Source organism: Podarcis gaigeae, assembly GCF_964106915.1.
Source record: "Podarcis gaigeae genome assembly, chromosome: 3".
Lineage (NCBI taxonomy): Eukaryota > Metazoa > Chordata > Lepidosauria > Squamata > Lacertidae > Podarcis > Podarcis gaigeae.
In genome coordinates, this window is record NC_139680.1 from 68,019,774 (window position 1) to 68,042,279 (window position 22,506).

The 22,506-nt window shown below is 39.9% G+C and overlaps 1 protein-coding gene across 15 annotated transcripts in view; it reads left to right on the plus strand.

Annotated features, from left to right (window-relative positions):
* The first annotated feature begins 601 nt into the window (after positions 1-601).
* ARID1B (AT-rich interaction domain 1B) overlaps positions 602-22,506 on the plus strand; it is a 354,961-nt gene continuing 333,056 nt past the window's right edge. For 14 of the 15 annotated variants that reach the window (XM_083731947.1, XM_083731959.1, XM_083731961.1 and 11 more), the window contains exon 1: positions 602-2,847. In XM_083731947.1, the coding sequence (XP_083588073.1) occupies positions 1,096-2,847 (1,752 nt within the window). In that variant the 5' untranslated portion in view covers positions 602-1,095. The remainder of the gene's footprint in view (positions 2,848-22,506) is intronic. The other variant, XM_083731953.1, reaches the window with a different exon arrangement.

The window sequence follows — 22,506 nt, forward strand, 5'->3', positions numbered from 1 at the left end:
AAAACCCACATGTTGAAAGTAGGCTGGATCTAGTTTTTGATGCAAATTAGCACGCAAAGTTCCAATTAGGACTATTAGATGTTGCATGCACAATTAGAAATGCCTTCATATCACATATTTACCCTATATTGTGCATGCCCAGGTAGCTGTATAAAGCTTTCTAAGTTTGATCATATGCACTTGATCATATGTAGATGGCCATTACACACTTTAATCCAGACCACTTTTAAAAACCAAACAAACATGCAGAATTACATCAGAGACAAATTTAGTTTATTAAATTGTGTTTTTTTGGGGGGGGAGAGAGCTAATAAGTGTCTGTTCTTTTTAGAAGACAGCAGCCCTTGCTGCAAAGGGGTACCTTTGATTTAATACTCCCCTCGCCTTAGCAAGAAAATACAAAGCAGGAGAAGGCAGCATCCGTCCCCCACCACGCTTTTTTTTTTTTTTTTTTTGCAAAGCTCTGTGCCAGCTGCCCTGTTTTTCGAGGCTGATGAAGAGAGGCTGTGAAGTGTGCGTCTCCTCTTTCTTGCATGTTACCATCGCCACTAGAGCTGCAGCAGAAGGCGGAAGGAAACTCCAGTCCGCGTTTTCCATGTGCGCTGGAGTAATCAGAGAGAAGTGGATAATAGTTGTTAGAGCTCTCTCCCTCTCTCTCTCTCTCCCCCTCTCCTTCTCTCGCTCTCTCATGCCATGCTGGGCCAGATAGGCTCAGCCAGACGTGTATTTACCCATATCCGGGTTAGAGAGGAAAAGAAAAAAGTTTCATTTAAACCTGAACAAAAAACTTTCAACATGAAATCACACAGCAGGAACAGGCACAGACCGTAAGGCATTCTTACCATTTCTAATCTCCATCAAGGACTTGGGGAGGGGAGTTTCGGTCATTAAAAAAAAAAATCGTGTTGTGTGTGTGTGCGCGCGCGCGCGCGGAGGGAATGATCAGCAGGCTTTTTTGTTAAATCGTTCGTTTCCTGAATTGTGGGGCTTTTGGGGGGTTTTCCCCCTCCCCACCCCCATTTGTTTTGCCCATTTTTTTTCCAGGCTGGAGGGGAATTAATTGATTTCTCTCCCCCACCTCCTTGCAATGTTGCAATGATCATGGCCGCGCAAGTAGCAGCGGCTCCGGCGGGTGCGAACAAGAAAGGCAAAACCTCGAGTTTGCCGGGCAACTTAAGCCAGGATCTCAACTCTGGGGGTCCCGTGGCAGGCACCGCAGGAGCTGCTGGACCGGGCTCTCTCTTGGGGGTCGTAGATGGGACTAACAACAGCAGCAGCGGCGGCGGCGGCTTGAATAATGTAGACCACCATCTCCTCCACCACCATAATGAACTGAACATGGCCAATAATGCAACTTCTGCCGCCGCCACCGGTAATAACAACAGCGGTTCTTCCTCGGAATCGGTTCTGAAAGAAGCTGGAAGCTTGTCGGGTTTACCTTCCTCCTCTTCTTCTTCTTCTACCCCGGCTATGGAGACAGGGCTGCTCCCCAACCACAAGTTGAAAAGCGTCGGAGGCGATCACCCTGCCGCTGCTGCCGCCGCCGCCGCACCTTCCCACCACCCCCATGCCCAGCACCAGCACCCAGCTCACCTCCATGCCCAGCACCCCCATGCTCACCACCACCACCACCATGCACTTCCACACCAACAGCTAAATCAATTCCAGCAACAGCCGCCGCCTCAGCACCATCCGATGCAGAATAACAACAACGGCGGCTGCGGCGGCGGCAGCAACAACAACGGCGGCGGCGGTGGCGGCGCTGCTCAGCCCAGCAGCGCAGACATGGAGCAGCAACATGGAGGAAAAGACAGCGGCTTAGGGGGACAGGCCGAGCCCCAGAGCCGGCCACAGTCCCAGCCCTTGGCGAATAAAGGCGGCGGCGGCGGCGACGAAGAGGCGGCGGCGACGCCGGACAAAATGGGCGAGCAGCACCTCGGCAGCCGCTACGACCACCCCGGCTTGGGACCTTTGAGCGGGCAGCAGCCGCCGCCACCTCAGGGAGCGGGCAGCGGCGGAGGCGCTGGAGGAGGCGGCGGCGGCGGCGGGCCCTCAGCGGTGGGTGTCTCGGAGTTTAATAGCTATTACGGCAGCGCTGGCGGCGGCGGCAGCAGCAGCAGCAGCGGAGGCGCCTCCTCAGCGAGCCGGGCTGGGCCTTGCTTTGATCAACATGGCGGACAACAAAGCCCCGGGATGGGGCTAATGCACCCCGCGGCGGCCCCCAACAGCATGGACCCCCTGCCCAACTCGCACGAAGGCTACGCCAACAGCCAGTACAACCACTACGCGGGCGCCTACGGCCGGCCTGGCGGCGGCAGCAACGCTGGAGGAGGAGCAGGAGCGGCGGCGGCGGCGGCTGCAGCAGCAGCGGCGGGAGGAGGAGGAGGCGGCGGCTATGGGGGCTCCTCGTCTGCCTTCGGGGTGCTGAACTCCCCCAGGCAGCACCAGCAGGGCATGATGCTGGGCCCGGGCGGAGGAGGAGGCAGCCTCGGCAAGGCGTCGGGGTCTGCGGGCTTCCAAAGGTTCTCCGGGCAAAACCAACACCCGTCTGGGGCCACCCCAACCTTGAACCAGCTGCTCACTTCCCCCAGCCCCATGATGAGGAGCTATGGCACTGGCTACCCCGATTATGCCAACCCCACTGCTGCCCCATCGCAGCAGCAGCAGGCTCAGGGAGTAGCAGCAGCAGCAGCCGCCCCAGGAAGCCAGCAGGCAGCAGCAGCAGGCATGGGCAAGGACATGGGTTCCCAGTATGGAGGTGCAAACCCAGCCTGGGCAGCAGCACAACAAAGAAATCACCCAGCTATGAGCCCTGGAAACACTGGACAGACCATCAGCAGGAGCCAGGTAACATTTAAGAACCCAAAAGAGCAAGCAGTGTGTTGTTTCAGTTGCCTGTGTGTGTCTGTCTTTACTTTCTTTCTAATTTACTTTTCTCCTACTCCATCTCAACTCCTTGCTGCCCTCCCTCACAGGGTTGGATAATGCACAGTGTCTGACTCTGATTAGGTCAGAAAGACATCATGGGGAGGGGGGATGACTTTTCCTCCTAAAAATCAGACCATTTCATTTATACAGTTGAACAATACACAAGACCCACTGTACCCCACCCAGTGCTCCTACTCTAGACTTATTAGAAATCTGAACACACAAGGCCCAGAGGAAAATCACTTTGGAATGGGAAAGGGAGGAACCAATGCCATAACCAGCAGAGCTTGCAAAATCACACTCTTTCCTTTCCTGTCGTGATCTCTTTCTCTTTTAGGTTATTAGAAAATAGTGTCGCTTGGATAGAGTTTTATATTGAAACTGAGCAAAAACAGTGTAAATATGTTGTATCTATGCTCCACAGTAGTATAAAGAGCTTCACATCCTGGTTGTTCGAATGACTTTCTCTTTTGGCATGTTTCTCATGTCCTCACAACCAATATAAAAATAGTTTAAAAATATGTGGAATGTTATAATTAGATATTCCCTGTGTTTGCTCTCCCCTTACGGGCAAACTTTATGCTTCGTTGGTTGATGGGGGAGAATCTAACGAAAAAGGCGTGAGTATTGCAAGAGATCAACAGTTAGTGTTTCTGGAGGCTACACAATATTTCTGATCAGTTATAGGCTGTGAATTACCAATTCAGTAGGCATCAGATCATGTCTGGACGATGTTCGTAAAAAGTTGTCTTTTTGCCACCTTTAAAACCATAGGAAATAACTCAGAACTCTTGATGTTTCTTGCTCGGCAGTCTGAGCCTAAAGAGTGACTTGATCTCCTTTGCAAGGTTTGGAATTTGAATTGTGGAGGTAAACTGGCTGTAATAGTCTCCAGACAGCTGCCTCTGAGTTGACATCTAATCTGCCATCTGATTGGCTCCTCTCTCACCATTGGGCATTTAGCATTGCTGATGTAAATAGAATTGCTGAGCAGTACAGTCACAAAAATTCTTGCCACAAATAATAACTGAGCACTTTTGCTCACAGATGCAAGGTTACGCATTCTTAGAAGAAGCTGAAATAATTGGCAGGCATCTTTTGATAGTTGAGGTTAAGAAGGATTCAGCAAACAAGGGACTGTTATGTTAAAAAGACAATCTTTTTTTAAAAAAGAATGTTTTAGGTGATCATTGGATCTTCACTGTTTAAATTTATGTGTAGTTTTCTTGTTAATCAACGTTGAAGATTTTCTTTATTTTGATGACATGGATAAATTTTTTAACAATTGCTTTTTATTTAAACCATTAGGGCTTTTTTAAACAAGTGTAATTGTAGTAGAACATCTTGTGGAAAATCTATGCTGTAATCTGCATTTGTTTGACTGAATTCTACATTCATACTCATTCTGCATAGTATTATATATTATTTATTTTTAATGCAATATATATTTAGTGGCATTAGCTTTATTTGTGTATTTGTTATGAGGTTTGTGTCTCCAATATCTTTAGAAATGTGATCTCTTGTATTAACCAAGGCTATATAATGTTGTCACTTTTTTGTTTAAAATTATTTTTTAAAAATCCAGAAAACCATAGATATTTTTTAAAAATCTGTTTTGCATTTGGATTTCATTGATTAGAAACAGCAGGCATCATGCTTCATTTAGTTCTGTTGATATAAAAAATAAAATACAAGCTTATGCTTTGATTTTTAAGGAAGTGAATTATGTTAAAGGAGTAACAATATATTTAAGTTTTATTGGGGACCTTTTCCATCCTTAACAAGATGCTGTTATTATGGACTGTTAAATCTTTGAATATGCTTTCAGGAACAGTGGTAGAAGAAATAAATTCCCAAATACAGTCTTTGGGGACTCTCAAAGCTTGGTTTCAGAGTAAAAGACATTTTAAAATGATTATGTCCTGGCGTAGACAGTGACTGCAGTAATGACTGATGGGTTAACCTGAGAAAAATAATTTGAACCTTGAACAGACTGAAAACATATTTGTCTATTGTCTACAGTGTGTTTCTCTAATGTTTTCGTTTCTCTTCCTTTTTTCCCCCTTTACGGGGAAGTAAGAATTTAGCGAGTTAATCTTTTACTCTTTTGAATTTTCTGAGACAAAAGGGTTAGTTGAAACCATTAGGTAATGAAGATGTGTATGTGTAATCTCATAATCAATTTGAAAAGATTTGCTTTGTCTCTTTTGTTTTAAACAATAGACTATTTAAAACATATAGCTTTAATAGGTAGAAAAGGCATAGCAAGGAGGATTGTAGATGCGTGTTACTGTTGTGTCTTATTTAGCCCCAATAGGTGTTACAGTTATTTATTATTTATTGGAATGAGAACAAAATCATAATGTCCTTATGAATCTTGGAATGAACATAGTTTGCACTTAACTTGTTCACATCCTGCTTGTAGTAGCAAATATCTGTTTGGTACTATTATGTAGGATGTAATTTATAATACATATTCTGGCAACATTCTTTTCTTTGATACTTTACATAGTATTTGTGATGAACATTGATCATTAGTATTCCCCCCCCCCCATTTTATTACAATTTAACATCTTTCCAACTGATACATGTGATTAGGAAGATAATGGAGGTAAACTGGTAGTTCTTTTAAAATAACAATGTAATGAAGGCAAAAAATAATAAACCAGTTACTTCGTTATACATAAAATTCTTTAAAGTATATACACTTTTGCTATTGTATTCCTGTGGATGAACACTCTATATAGTCTTAATGTATAGAATAGAATATTTACCATCTCATATGAGTATATTGGGTTTAATACCTAGCCAAATATATGTGTGCTGTATCTGTTTAAAAATGCACATGTGTGTGCATATTAATGTATAGCTATATTTGTACAGATGTTCACAAGGTAATTGGTGATTCTAATCATAACCACTTTAACCTTCCCTGTAAAATAAAAGAAGATAGAATACAATACACTACCTGAAAGCTTTATGACGTTATTACTTATTGGTGTCTAGTTGTGTTTTTAATATGTGGGGAGATAGATTCTACCATGACCAAGTATTCTATCTCATTTGTTTTAAAAACCCATTAAAATAAAATTTGGTTGTTATTTTTCATAGCACTTGCCAGCTACAAAGGGATCTCCTATTGCAGAAAAAGGAGGGAACACAGATAAAGTCCAGTTCAAGTGTGTGCTTCAGCTTTGCAGCATTAGTCTTCCTGCAAATAAGGTCTATGATATTACATTTAGGAGTGACACACAAATCTCATCAACTATTATTTTATTATTTACTAGTTTTGTGACTGTATGGTATGAACAGCAGAAGTCACATGACTCAGTTCATTAGAGCTCACATTCCAGGGATATAATTCACATTAGATATAGGCACATAAAGTGCAATAGTACATGTTTCCTTTTATCACCATGTTTTTCATTGAATAACTAATTTGACAAAATACTGGCTAGTTATTAGAAAAATCTGTTTAATAGTTGATTTTTTTAATGCATTCTTCTTGCTATGGAGACTGTATCTATTAAAGAAGCTGCTTCCCTCTCTGCGACTCGTGTTTATGCCAGCTGCATCCTATTTTGTCTGAGCTTTGTCTTAAATAAGGATAGTGGGACCAGAACCCAGTATTTGGAGACTTTATGATAAATGTCAGCTGGATGTCTATAGACTATCAGTATACTAATGGGAGAAAATTACTCCTTTTCAGATGTCGGTTTGGGACCATAATTCTCCATCTAGAATATATTGTAAAAGAGCAATACCAAGAAATTAATAGCATCTCTTGTTACTGCTAATTATATTATTAACACGGAGGGGATCAGTGTGTACACTACAGGCTGCAGTGTGCTAAGAATGATGGAATACTGAGTTTTCCGTAGGAATTTAAATGCAAGAGTGCTGCATGTAACAATAGTGGTAAATTAGTTCCTTTTGAACAGGCTTTCCACTGTCTTCAATGTTAGAGACAAGGCTAAATCTTGTGTTTGTTTTCATCCTGAAAAATATATAACTAATAAATGTATTTAGACAGGATAAAGTAAACCCATGCATATTAGACGGAAATGCTTCATTAAAACAAAGGCCTCAGCCCTGGGACCTTCATGCAACAGCAACAGGGAGTGTAAAGTACTGCTTCCAAGGATGTTCTCCATCTAGTACAAGTCTAAGTACAGAGGGGTACCTTCTTTTCCACCTACCAAGCAGCTAATGACCCCAATTATTTATTTAGAATGTGTTTACAGGGATAGCATATATACGGATGACAATTGATATATGATGATAAAAACACCTCTGGGCCTATACAGGATCAGATTTGTGCCCAAGCACAAAACTTACTTTACTTTTGTAGATTGGGTTGATCAGTGTTCTAGAATTTTGTATGAAGCTTAAACGCAGATAGTTGTTTCAAATCCTTGTGTGTATATTCTGACTGAAAAAAGCAAGTGAGGTTCTTTTGGGGGGTGGAGGGAGCACAAAATTGGGGAGTGGTGGTGAAATCTCTAGGTACGATGGTGACTAGACACTTGGAATATTTTTAGTCATGTTCATTGTGCTTGCTTAAGCATGTTAAGTTCAGGGCGAGTGACCTGAAATGTTAATCAGCTGCAAGTTGTGTAGTGTATGGCTTGTATGTGGGGTTTTTTTGTTCATATAACTGCCCCTCAAGCTTGTGAAAGCATCAAAATTGCCTTGCATTTTAGTGCTGTTTTAAAATGTGCCATGTATTAGGAGGCACTAAAGATTCTCTGTGGATATGTAAAACAGTGGTACCTCACTTGCTGTGCCTGCTCAAGGCTTGAGAATTTCAGATCCCAGCAGTGTTTAGCTGTGGTAGGCTAACCCATTGGAATAAATTTCAGTATTGTGATTATAATGTCATATGATAAATATGAATTTTTCAATTTTGGGGCTATTTACATAGCTCCAAAATGCTTTTTTTATGATTAGGGTGGTATTTGAATTAATTCAGGTTTACTTTGCCAACATGCCTCAGTGGCTTTAAAATTTGTTTTAAAAATTGGGGTAGCATTAATTTGGGTTCCATTGAGTAGGCCGTTGTCATGTGTTGCCCACCGCTCAAATAGGAATGCTTACTTAATTTATTTAGGTTTTGTAAGCCACCTTTCAGGGCTGTACAGCCGCCTTCAAGATGAAACGTATGAGGAGTATCAATGTAGATATGAGTAATTACAAAAGTAATGCTTGTTTGTGAAAATGAGGCACTTTAAAAAGAAATATGCATGTATTTATATAATGCATTTCTGGTTGAATTATCTGTAAAGGACCTGTATACAAATTTAGAGCCAGGTTCAAATATAAATATATATTCTGAATTTAAGTCTCTTAAGTACTGCCACAAACCTATTACTGAAACCACAAATTAAAGATGATATGGGCTAAACTGCTGCTTGTTTGCCCCCAGATAAGAAGTTTGGATGGGGGAATACATGGAGACATGTTATACCAAGCACTGTAAAACATGACATTATGTTAACATCCCCAGGTAATTATGTTGCAACTTAACTTGGGGCCCATTGCAATACTTGAAAAAATATTTCTAAATTGAAATACTCTTCACACTTAAAACTTCCAAAGCAGTAGCTGTTAGTCAGTTGCAGCAAAAACAACAATGTGTTTTAATGACACTTTAAAAGGCTGCTGTGACATAAGCTTTAGTGGACTTCAGTCCACTTTTTCTGACGCATCATCAGATGTTCCTATATAATTGTTAAGAGAATTGACAGATTAAACGGGGACAGTTTCTGAGCACAGCATGATTTCAGTGTAGTGTGTTTTTTATGAGAATACATTTATTTTGCTCACATTTGACATGCAAAAAATAAAAATGGTCATGCAAAGCTAGATATATATGTATGTTTGGATAATCGTCTCAAATTTGAAATAATCCTACAATACTAAATGCGTATGTATCTTTTTTCCAGATTACACATTCAGCGACACCTTTGCAAGGGTGTCAGCTGATGCAAAATACTGTTAAAACTATATTCCACATGCATGTCTGAGCGCTTAATTTGATACTTAGAACTATTTTAGATTCAATTACAAAATGGAGCATTTCAGATAATCTTAACAAGATGAAAATGTGTAAAAGACGGTGTATATTGAATGCCACATTACTGTTTTAAGGGAAGATCAGACTAGAAATTTTGGTTTGGCAAGAGGTGTAGATAAATCAATGAACAAACAAGCATTAGAACCATAGTTAAAATAAGAATGATACCTGTATTTGCCTTGTTCATCTCCCACGATGATGCTTACTTTACATTCAGTTGGCTTGGCAGAAGATAATTTTTGCCATATAAAGTCCTGATTAGTGTTAAGAGGACCGTAATAGAAATTGTGCTCTGTGGGATTGCAAGTCAGAATATATGTTGTTTTGTAATTTATATAATGGACAAAAAGTTGGATAAAATTATTTAAATTATAGTGTAAAACTGTTTTCAGTATGCAATATCTACAGTACTTCTAAAAATAAAACAGGTATTCTGTAATGTGAAGTTATTGCATTTTTATATTATAGTATGATAATTGGGTAGTTTATATGATGGTTTTGGTCACATCTGCTTTAATAAATAATAAAAAAGAGGAAATGGTTTATAACAAACACTTTTCTGTAGTTTTGGTGAAATAGAGAAATTCTATGATATGTGAAGAAAAAGTAATATTTCAAGAAGGAAAAAAATAGTATCTAACATAGTTTAAATAACATCCTATTTTATCTTGTATTTGATGTGCTTTTGTACTAGAATTTTACTTATTTTATGGACATAATTTATTTACCCTCTCCCTTTCCTCTCAGTATTTAGAACTTCCGTTTAAGTATGTGGATTCTGGATTTTGTGATCTACATCTGCTTTCTCTTTAAAAAATGATCCATTATGTATAGGCTTACTGTCCATATCTATCTATTATCTAATTTCTAGAAGGACTGAGGCTGCTACTCAGTTCTATAGGCTGGATAAATATGTCGTGAAGACACTTGCACCCAGTATTACATTACTTAGCCTACAGTCCTAACTCTACATACCCTGGGTAAACCTCTTGGATTAAGTGGAATGTACATCTGAGTAAACATGGTTAGGATTGCAGCCTTAGTTTTGTTGATTCCTCTGCCTTCTTAATAACGACAGGTTACAGAACAACTGAGAATTAATAAACAAGGGATTGTAGAAAGATACAAAGCCAAATCAATCCCTCTATCAAATACTAGTCTTCCTTATCTGAGCTTTATGAGTTAGATCCACAGTCTTCTGTATTTCATAGCAGCTGGGTTTTTTACACCTTTTCTGTTCAGCTTGTGGCGCTTGAGTTTTGTGATAGTATGATAGGATATCAGATTGGGAATTTTTTAATATAATGACTGTTCAGATAAATTAATTAGTTGTAGAGGAAACTAATGAATAGCTGCATTTTGCAATTAGGTAAACCTAAGTCTTATTGATTGCAATGGCAAACCGATTATGTCTCTTATTGGCAATGAAAGGGTTTAAGCCAATTGTTTCTCCAAAACAACGCACTTAAATTTTTTGAGAATCTTTTTGAACAGGTATTTTCAGTGGGATTTTCTTCTCTTCTCTGGATATCCTTTGTTTAACATTGAGGAAATGTAAAATGTTTGGCCTTATGGTCTAAGACTGCATTGCTAAGTAGCTTGTTTCTACTTCAGTTTTCCTGAATGTCATGCAAGGTATTTTTCTTCCTAGTGCTGTGGCTCCATAGCTTACTTACACAAGTAAATCTACTATATTTTGCATACTAAAACATGACTCAGTCTTGCTTTTTCACACAGAAGTTAAATGATTTCATAATAAATACTTATTTCAACTAAAACTTTGTCTAGCTTCATGTTGATCTAAATTACAATTTGATCTTTTCTGACAATGCTAGCCTTGAAATATCCTGCAAAATAGGAATGGGCCCAATTGTTTGCAGTTGTGTTTTATAGGTACAGAAAAGTCTTTAAAGCAGATTTGATTATTTGAGTGACAAGAGTCATTAGAATAAATCTTTTGGCAAGAAAGAAACCTATCAAAGTATGATTTTGTAGTGCAGGTCCATATCTACTCCAGACAGTTCCTGACTGAAATTCATTTTTTGTCAATTTTAATTTCCAGAATGAAATGAGAGAGCCTAATTTATGTGATGAAAGTTCAGAATACCAGAGCTGTATGAATTGTACTTATGAGTCAGTGAGTTTGTTGAAATGGCATAGGAACATATATGAGGGAAAATACTATTAATTGAGAAATCTAACCCTATAATCTTTAGGTGTGCACAGTTTTTCCAAGGGAAATAGCATATGAACTTCAGTATTCCCCTTTAGGGTTTCAATCCTATGTATGCTTACCTAAGAGTGAGTCCCATTCAGCAAAGTGGGACTTACTTGTGAGTAAAAATAATTTTACTAGATCTGTGACTGTAGTATATATTTGTTGAGTATATACACACAGAATTGCAATGTAGAATGCTTTATACCAAATTCCAAAATTGCTTTTATGCCTCACCTCAATGGTTTAAAGAGGATGGTGGAAAACTGTCAGAAAAACCTGGGAGCATGCGTACCAGCATCTCATGTTTTGGAAAATATAAAGATTGTTTTGTCACCATTGCTGGACTTTTGTCCTCTCAAGAAGAAGTGGTCAGTTGAACAAATCTGTCCCAATTTATAGCAAATAAATACAGTGGTACCTCGGGTTACAGACACTTCAGGTTTCTGATGCTTCAGGTTGCAGACTCCGCTAACCCAGAAATAGTACCTCGGGTTAAGAACTTTGCTTCAAGATGAGAACAGAAATCACACGGTAGCAGTGGAAGGCCCCATTAGCTAAAGTGGTACCTCAGGTTAAGAACAGTTTCAGGTTAAGAACGGACGTCCAGAATGAATTAAGTTCTTAACCTGAGGTTCCACTGTACAAGATGTGATCCAACAAGGCAAATGCAACCCCGTATCCAGAGACTCAAAGGGACTTCCTCCTGAGTAGGCATGTGTAGGAGTTCATTGCTAATCAATGTAATTGCATATTGTGAGAGGTGAAAAGATAGGCTGGAAAAAGGAGTATTTGGGAGACTGGACTCTTCGCAGTTTGGTATGGCATCCAAATTCAGGAGATGTGCTTTCAGTGTTGTAATAATGCACTTTCAATATTGGGTTAATAGCATGGTTTATGATAAGGTGCAATCATGATTTGTGCCTGGTACTAAGCATACAGTAGGTGGGCCAGTAAACTTGGTGCTGATTTCTTACCTTCAGTTCCTTGTAAAACAGTTTTCTTCAGTCGAATAGGTAGGTAGGTTTTATTTATAACTGTGGTGCTGAGAAAACACCTCATGTAGTTACCATTCCCTTAATTTTCAAATGAACTAGAAGGTTTTTGGTGACCTGCATTTTCAGAATTTTCTGGCTTTGTTTCCTATGTCTTGGACTTGAAATGTGCTGTTTTGTCTAATTAATGTATTCCTATTCCATTTAATGTGTGATCCTTATAACTACTAGCATCCCCTCCCACCTAGGGTTCTTTTCATTCTGTCCTACTCAGCAAAATAAAAACCCTGCAAGGGGATAATGGTGGTGTAAAAATATTCCTTTTGCACCAGCATCAAATTTTTAGGCACCTGGACAACCAAGCATATAGATTTTTCCAGTCTGGGTGTGGAGAACAAACACTAAAAGTGACCACTTGCATATTTCATCGAAGCAGCAGGCTGTGCAAGCTAATTTGTATGTGAAACTGCAAGCCTTAACTGTACAATATGAAAATGAAATGTATCTGGCATTATAGCTGAGAACTTCAGCAGAGTTCATACAATGAGGAATTATTATGGTGGACAGAGTTAATTTTATTTTGCAGTCCCTTTAAATAAATGAAGATAATTGACTTCAGTGGCACAAACAGTTTGAGTTCCGTTAGGGTGATATTTGTAGTGATGTTTATAGTTAACTGTTATTTATATCCCTGGGTTTGCTGTAAGATTAATTTCTTTTTAACTTGGGAAATTATCAGCCTCCACTGAAGTCATTTTAGTGTTTCTATTTTTCCCCCCTCAGCTCAGTTACTAAGCATGGGGGAGGGGAGGCTGGTGCCTGGAGTTGATTCAAAATGTGGTATGTATTAGTGTCTGTAAAAGTTTCTCACATGAAGCAAAGTGGTTTGCTTGCATGGCATCACATGATCAAAATATTTTTACTCTTGGTGCTGCCAGAAGCTATCTATTGCTTTTCAACAATCTCAGTTGTTGGGCGCCATGCCAAGATGTTTAAGACAGCCCCTTACGTGAGCTGTTCCATTCTTAACCTCCTTGACTGAAGTGCTGTGACCTTCACATATGTAGATTAGCCATGTGCTCTGTGAATTGAAACTTGCTGCCTCAGGAAGAAAGGGTTTTTCTTTTTATTCCTGAGGGAATTTGACAGCCATTCATCCCTGACCTGGGCAGAGGTAATGCAAGGAAATTGGATTCAAATGGAATGCATATATAGATAACACACAGGCAGTATACACAGACAAGTAGCTCTCCTGCCTGGCAGAGGAAAGAATAATTCACTGACAAAGATAAGCTGCTGATTTGGATGCTGTGAAAAAGAACTGTAAAGAGAGAAGTTTGAGAGGCTATTTTGTTTGTTTGGAGTAATAGTTTCTGGCTGCTGGTTGCTCAGTTGTACCTTTATTGTGGTCTATTTTTTGTAACAATAAGCTAAGCTTTTATTCCCTTTGTAAGTGTAGTGGCTGAGTTTGACGACAACGCTTAGAAAACCAAGGGTATCTATTTAAAATAATAATGCCTTAATTTTTTTAAAAAGGTATGCATTTTCTTATGTGTTTTTCAAAGGAGAAAAGCAACCAGTTTTGAAGAAGCACTGTATGAATTCAACAGATATTCTTCAAAAAAGAAGAGAAAATAAATTAATTTGTACAGTGTGATAGGGTGCAAATGAAATTCCTTGTTAATCAGCTGTAGCTGTTGCTTGAAAACAGATTTCTGAGTTTTTGGCTGACTACAGCAAAACATTACTGTGGTATACAAAAATATAGAAAACATTTTGGAGTAAACTTGTATATTTTGTGTTATCACCCACACATTTTCCATTTGCTAATAAAACTAAAATGTTACTATCATTTTCAGAGATTTAATTGTATAAAGCAAAATACTGTAGCCATACTTAAAAATTCCTAAAGGGTAGTAAGGATCTCTAGAAAGATAACTTCTAGGCATCATTAGGCAGGTCTCAAGACCCTGAATTCTAGTTGCTGAGGAACTTGAGTGGCAGAGTACTATTGTGCTCGTGACTTGTTGGTGGGTGATATGGATGTCTGGTTGGCCACTATGAGAACAGAATGCTTGACTACAGGCCTTTGGTCTGATCTTGCCGAGATCTTCTTACACTCTTTCTTACCAACAATATCCAGGCGAAATGCAACCAAGCACAGCATATGCCCAGATTGGGATGGTTGACGGTAGGTTAATCCCCACCCAATCTGTACAGTATTGGCTATTGTGTACTCATCCATCTGTTTTGTAAGTTGTCAGCGTGGAAACTCCAGATAGTCTCCTCTGTTTTTCATAACTCTTACTATTATTATGTATTCAGTTTCTTAGCCACCCTTCTCCATGAGGTCGTGAAGGTGGGTTACAGCCATTTAAAAATACAATACTGAAAACACTTTAGAACAAATTGAAGTCACAAAGTGACTTGCCAGAATAGTTATCTCAAGTGTGAAAGGCCAGAATGAAGTGGTACATATTTCAGCATAAGACAGAAACTACACAAGGTCTGACCCAGATGCATCCAAGTTGTTTAGGGCTTTATGTACTTAGGTGAGCTGGTTGAATTGGGCCCAGAAACAAACTAGCAATCACTGCACCTGTTTTAAAAACAGTGGATGTGTGGGTTGTAAATGGAAACCCATGCAGTAATGTGGCTGTTGCATTTTTGACCATTTGACATGTCCGCACAGTCTTCACACCCCTCTATCCAAAAGGCCTGTAATAGGTGAAGGAGGCATAGCTGAAAATAGGGATTGCTAGCTGCTGAGGCCTTCTGATCCTCCAATGATGATGTTGGATCCAAGAGTAGTCACAAGCTATGGATATGTTCCTTCAGGGGAACACAACCCCATCACTTCCCAGACTTGAGAACTAGGAACACATTAACACCTCTGTCTTTTCAGGATTGAGCTTCAGTTTATTGGCCCACATCCAGCCCACCACCACTTGCAAACACCGGTCAGGCACCTCCACCACCTCTCCTGATTCAGATGTAAGAGAAGGAGAGAGAGAGTTTGGTGCCATTTGCATATTGGTGACACCTCACTATCAATCTCTGATGACATCTTACATCAGCATGGGGAACAAAACGGAACCTTGTGGGACACCACAAGACAGCTCCCATGGCACCAAACAATGGACTGTCATAACTACTTTCAGGAAACCACCTTGAAGGTAGGGGTAGATCCGCTAAAGCACAAGGTCCTCAAACCCCATCTCCCTGAGCTGCTCCAGAAGAGTACCATTGTCAGTAGTATTTATGCCTGCCAAGAGGTCAAGGAGAACAAGCAGGATCTCACTCCATTCTCTTTCCTGACAAACGCCATCAACCAGGATGGCTAAGATTGTTTCATTGCCATAACCACGCCTGAAGCTAGCCTGAAGTGGATTCAGATATTCCGTCTCCTCGAAACATTCATGAAGCTAGACAGCTACCACCCTCTAGATCACCTTGCCCCAAAGAGGGAAATTCATCACTGAGTATTGTTGTTTAATACTTATGGGTCCAGGGACGTGCTCTTAAGGAGGGGATGTGTCACCACCTCCTCCTTGGAAGTGGTGTGGATTCCACCGTCAAATGATTCACTAATGGATAAAAAAATTGCAACCTCAGTTCATAGGTTTGTCCTACATTTCCTTCTGTTCCCTAATTAAGTAGGAAAGAGCTTTATAGCCCTTAATTCATGGGGGTTTGTTATACGAATGTGGCCACTATTGCAAGGAAACAGATGAAACAATTTCAGTGGAGGTCTTACATTAAAAGGAGGAGAGACAAAGGTGAATTAACAGACCAAAGTGACTAAGAGGGATAGGCAACCTAAGGCCCATGGGCCACAAGTGGCCCACGGGGGTCGTTTAACAGGCCCACGAGCCACCCCCAAACCGAACTGCCCGCTTGACGAGTCCCCGCGTGCTGCGCTAAACCGGCACAGTGCAGGGACTCGCTTCTGCGGTGTCGGAAATCGCATTGTGCATGCTCAGACGCCGGAAATCGTGGCTGCATGCACTCTCTCTCTCTCACACACACACACGATCCGGCCCACAGAGGAATCTCCACTGGAGTGAACTGGCCCAGGCGAGGTAAACCTTGCCAACCCCTGGTTTACAGACAGCAGTTATTGAAGGATAGCTGAAGCTCTTGAGGTGCTTCAACACTTCTTGTTATCATTAATATAATCTTCCTATGATTTTGTTACCTGTATTTATCCTATTGGATGATACTTACTGCCCCAGTGACAGACATAGCAGGCACCTAAAGTAATGGTTCAATAATTCGGTGGGGATATGTCTTGCTTAGGATACTAGAGTACTACCAGGTGGGTGTTGCCATTACTTTCTTACATATCTTATCCCTAAATAGCATTGCAGAAAAGTCTTCATTGAAACTAGTCATCATTTCTTCTTTGCGCAACTGAGACTATTGGTGGGGGCGGGGGGGGGGATTACGCTTTTACTTTACCTTTACCCTTTTACTTTTACACGTTTACTGACATTTTGGGATTTCTTTTGTCCTGAGTGGGCTGCTTGCAGCATCCGGTCTTGGGAGCAAATCAAAATGGTCAGATTAAATTGCCTTTTCCAGCCATATGCTCCTCAATAGCCTTTACTTGTAGAATATCAGCTATTAAAATGTGTGAGAGAAGATACTCCTGCTTTTTTGTTTTTGATGTAGCATATCATCACAGAGTCTATTGTAACTTAATTTCTGATTTTAAAAAAATGCACTGGACCACCATTTATTTTTAGAATCGGCTGTTCAAAGTGGGGTTTTCACCTCAGCCTTTTCTATCTGCAGTAGAGAGTTGCTTGCCCTGTGCGAGGTCTTTAACTCAGTGGGGGAGCATGAATTAATTAAAAGCACACCACCACCTTTAATTTATACAGGTCTAAAGCTACTTACGTTCTCATAGAGAGGAGGGAAAGCATGTGTGCTTGAGCATCAAAATTGAATTCACTGTTTTTGTAGCATTTAGTTAAGATATATAATTTATCATTCAATGTTTGCATGTTTTTAAACAGTTCTTTTTGTGAGAAATATAGCCGGTCTGAGAGTGCCACAAAATCCCCAAAGCTGTTTCCAAACAAGGTACTGAAGCCAAGGACATTAAGTCGTTTCCAGAGGTTTCAGTATTCTTCCTCCTCTGCTGCCTGCCAGGCTCTGTCCCTGTCCCTCCCCTCTTTTAAAATCCTTTTGATACCTCAAACTGCCACCCCCTGCAGAGAAGTCTGGTAGCATGTGTCTGCTGTCACTTTGAGATTCTCTGCTTGGGAATATGTGAAGAACCTCCAGTACATCTGAATATGTTTTTAGCTCACTATTCAGGCTTTACACATAAGATCCAGACACCTTTTCCTCAAGGGGCAGCATGTATTGATTCTTAAGAGTTGGAGATTCAACCTGGTAATATTTTAAGTTTCCAGTGCCAAAAGAGCAGCAGAAGCAGATTAAGAGGTACAGTATAATAATGTAATGAGCAGAAGAAAATTTCTCAGTGCTTTTTAAATTTTTTATCTTTTCTAATTGTTTTATATACTCTATAAAATCAAATAAAGACAACTTACAGAAATAATTCTAAGTGCTGAGAAAGTGTATGTCCTTTGTAAACATGTTGTACTAGAATTTTTTATTTAGGAAGCATTATTTTGGTTTTTAAGGGTCTTCCACACAGCATGGCTTGTTGTTGTGAATCTAAGGCTTGTAATGGCTCCTGAACTGGACTAAATTGAATGTGGATTTAGTGTGAGTGCTTTAATTTCATGATTAGAAATTCTCATATCTCATATACAAGTCATCCAGCTATGATATAGATATCTGCTAGTCTGTAAGATTCACATTGGTAGCTATAGTACGACCAAGTGCATTGGGAACTTTTGCTTTCTCTGATTCTATGAAAGCTTTTATTGTATGCTCATGTTGCTTTTCTGTATTGTTGTGTCTCTAGTTTAAGGTTGGAATTCATGAAAGGTCCAATATATAGCACTTAAAAGTATTAAGAGTGTGATAAGAAGCATTTTTCACCTTGCTTGCATTTATTCTTATTATTATTCACCCAGAGATCTCAGGACAGTTCTCAGCATACAATACAGAATAAAACCACAAAATACATAAGAACAAAACAAACAAATAACCTCTTCCTCCCTCAAATACATTTAAAAAGATATAGACTGTTAATCAACCAAAGGCCTGGTTGAGGAAAAATGTTTTCTCCTGGCACCTAAAGATGTATAATGAAGGTGCCAGTTAAACCTCCCTGGGGAGAGCATTCGGCAAATGGGGAGCCACTGCAGAAAAGGCCCATTCTCATATTACCTCTGGACCTCTCATGGAGGAGGCACACCTATTGACAGCCTGGGATGAGCCAGGGCTTCCCTGGTCGGTCTGATTTGGTTTGGGATCCGGCAGACCAGTTGCACAGACCTACCTGCATGTGTTCTGTGAAATTACCCAATGCTATTTCCAAATTGGCTACCTCCAGTTGACACAGAACCAATTTTGGCCCGGCAGAGACCATTATTTTGAATAGGGTGAGGTGTTTTGTAACACAATACTCTGTATTGTGTTTTGGACTAGGTCTTGTGGAACTTGCCTGTGAATAGCTATGCTAACCTTTCCAGATGGTTACACTAGCCTTCTCCAAGCTGGTGGCCACTTGCTATTGATGAAAAAGAATCCCTCCTATTCTAGACCATTGGCCATGCTGATGGAGGCTGTTGAAAGCTGAGAATCCAAAACCTCTGGAGGATACCAGGTTGGGGAAGACTCAGTTACTTCATTAAAATAAAATATTTTAAAAGTAACTAAAATGCTTACTAAGGCCTACATTAGATGCCTGCTTCTTTAGCCACAGTTTTCTCGTGTGTTAGATGATGATGTCTGCTCCCACCGTGTAAAAATTACATATCTGAACATGCAACAATTCAGTTTAACATACTACAGCTTTTGTATGGTTGGCATATAGTTAGATATATGCCTCTGGGTGTTGGCGATGGAAGTTGTCATCGTATGCAGAGGTAGAACTGTGGCTGGAGAAGTGGTGAACACCAGTCAAGCATGACACTGAAATCTAGTTTAGAGCAGCCCGTGCGTGTCAATAGTCCGCTTCCGAAAAGGGGCTATGGAAACTGATAAACCCATTCTGTACATTGAGTCCATAGGATTCAACCTTATGGTTATATCCAGTGGTTGCTAAAGCAGAGGGCAACTTGTGTAACTTGATTTCATTTCCATCGTGCAACTCCTGTACTCCCCTAAGAGCCTCCCCAGAGGGCCTGTAGACATCTTGAACTGTGTGGGCTGTGCAATACAGGGAGGAGTAAATAAGCTGAAATTGGGTGGAGGAACTTTGTGTAAGTGTGCAACCACTGGATACCCTAAGAATCCCAATGCTGTGAAACATTATTTTCCTATTTCTAACTCCTACATGTTAAAGTTCCTGCATTGTCTGTATTGAAGTCTGCATTTTAAGTTGTTGCCACCAATTAAGCATAATATATTCAAAACCTGCTTACCTGTTAAAGTATCCACCTCAGAACTGGTGCCAAAGTCTGAAATCAGTGTTATGTGTGCATGTGCATGCATATTACAACTCCAGATAACATCTTTGAAAGGACGGATTTTTTGAAAGATCTGTGTTTATAGTGTTTGCTGAGACCTTTGGCATTGTTATAAAAATATGCATTTTTCTGGAGACAAGAGGTGCTTTCTCAAGGTTGTCTGAAATGTTTTAACTTAAGTAGCAAATGAGGTGTGAATCAAATTGTCAGATGGATGGATGCCAAATTATTGCAGCACTTGCTGTTTAAAGTAACTGGCAATGTACTTGGAAACGTGTGAGCCTAACAGATAAATGTGTAAACAGCACCTTTCTCTTTCATTATATCTGGTTTCTCACCACTTTTCTTTATACTATGAGGACCTAAATTTGTGTGGGAGATGTCATAGCTACTTTCAACGTGTTAGTTTATGATATCTATATCAGAGGTTCAGTTCAAATCTGTGCATGACATAAGTAACGAAAAATGGATGTAAGCAAATTAACTTTAGCAAATGCTTCCTCAAATATGGAAAAACTGCATCAAGGAAATAATATTTTAAGCAGTACTTTCTGAAACGCTGCATAAAATTGCATCTTTTATTGTGTATTTGGCATCCATTTATTTTGATAGATATTTTGTCTTAGATTCCTGATCACTTAACAGTTCAGTGCTGTTTAATTTCTATTAAATTGTAGTTCCCACTGGTCTTAATGGGATGTGCTCCCAGGTAAGTATTTATAGTAGCTGCAATTCTTTTTAATGTTAATCAAAAATTATGATAAAAAGAAAGAAATACAAAACATTTTATTTTTTATGTTAATTAAAAATATGTTAACATTATAGTAACATAGTATCCAAATGGCTTTTGGAATTTTTTAGGCGACGTCTGCTAATTGCTGAATGATCATTTATTAAAGTTCTCATTTTGTGTGTGTTTGGATTGGGTATATACAAGACATAAAAAAGCAAGTTCTTTAGTGCTATAGATGCCATAAATAGTATTCTGATGATTCTTCAAAATATGGTTTGGATGATAGGAAACTAGCCATAGGCTTGTATTGGCTCACACACAGAGCTTAATGCATTACTTTCTGGTTTAATTAAATTACTGTTTGTCATTACATCTGAATAATGGATTGAGCAAACCCTCCAAAGCAGGATTGCAAACCACACTTTTATATTGTTTCATAATCCTGGTTCGAAGGATTCATTCAAATCATTGATTTGCTGGTTTGAATGCAATAGCAAGCAGCCGTTGATAAGACCAGGAAGTGATGTATCACAGCACAATCCTAATGGTGTCTTCAAATAACTTTTATTGAATTCAGTGGGACTTGATTGCAGTCTTAAGCAACATGTGGAGGAGGGACAGTCGAAGCCTGTTGTTTGGTTCAAGTCATTCAAACTGTGGTTTGGAGGATGGTCTGTCTGCTCAGATGATGAGGCTTAATTAGCAGGTGGACTAGCTGAGGTCAGAGTAGAAATTTATGGAGATTCATCTGGAAGCCCAGACTACATCAACTTAATGAGTTAATGGTAAGCCGATATGTCTTTAAATTCCCAAACTGATTTGTTTCTAAATCATTTTTAGGAGTCTCTTTCTTCAATCCAGGGTTTATTAAAGAAGGAAATTCTGTCCATTCAGTTGCCTTCATCTTCAGACTTACATTCTAAGCTGCCATCACAACTTTTCGCTTCTTCAGTCATAGGTTAATTCAAATGTGTATGTGAAGAAAACCCACATTCCTCCCTTCCATGAGAGGATAGTAGGAGTACATCAGCCCAAGGCTTCACTGAGACTTGCACACTTAATATTAAACTGTGGTTTAGCATTATGAGGTCCTTCTCGGTAGTGGCGCCCACCCTGTAGAGTGCCCTCCCATCAGATGTCAAGGAAATATTGTATATCTTTTAGGAGAGATCTGAAGAGAGCCCTGTATAGGGAAGCTTTCTAAGTTTAAATGTTTTTCTGTGTTTTTATATATGCTGGAAGCTGCCAAGAGTGGCAGGAGCACAAATGGATGGAGGTAGAAAAGAATAAGAATAATATGTGGCTATTTGCCCATTTTGCATATAATGCTGAATCATGCTTTAAGCGATATGTGAATTGAGCTAGGTGAGACTTAGGCTGATTCCCTCATCTCTCCTTTGGCGCAGCTGGAGAAGGAGTTCAGAGCATTTGTCTTCGGGTTTAAATTAATTATACTTGGTTGCCACAGTTTATTGAAATAAGAAATGATGGGTTTTGATCCTAGCTTATTTTAGTAGCCAAGTTTTAACTAACTGGTTTAAACCAGGAGCCAGGTTCTTTATTAAACAGGAGGGAAGTTTTGAGTGAGTTGCTTCAAGGCTCTAGCCCCAGACTGGTATTTTCAACATTTTTTTCAGTACCTTAAATGAAGTTATTCAGAGGATAAACTTTCTGGATGAAATAAAACAGCACAATAGAAGATGAGTACAGTGGTTACAAACGCTTTGGGTTACAATCTCCGCTAACCCGCACATACTTACCTTGGGTTGAGAACTTTGCCCCAGGATAAGAATGGCAATTGTGCGCCAGCAGCGCAGTGGCAGGAGGAGGCCCCATTAGTGAAAGTGTGCCAGGTTAAGAACAGTTTCGTGTTCAGAACGGACCTCCAGAACGAATTAAGTTCGTAACCCACGGTACCACTGTAGAAAATTCAAAATGAAAATGGGGCTGAAACTCACACATTGAAATTAAGCAAACAAATGCAAAAGTAATGCATTCAGACA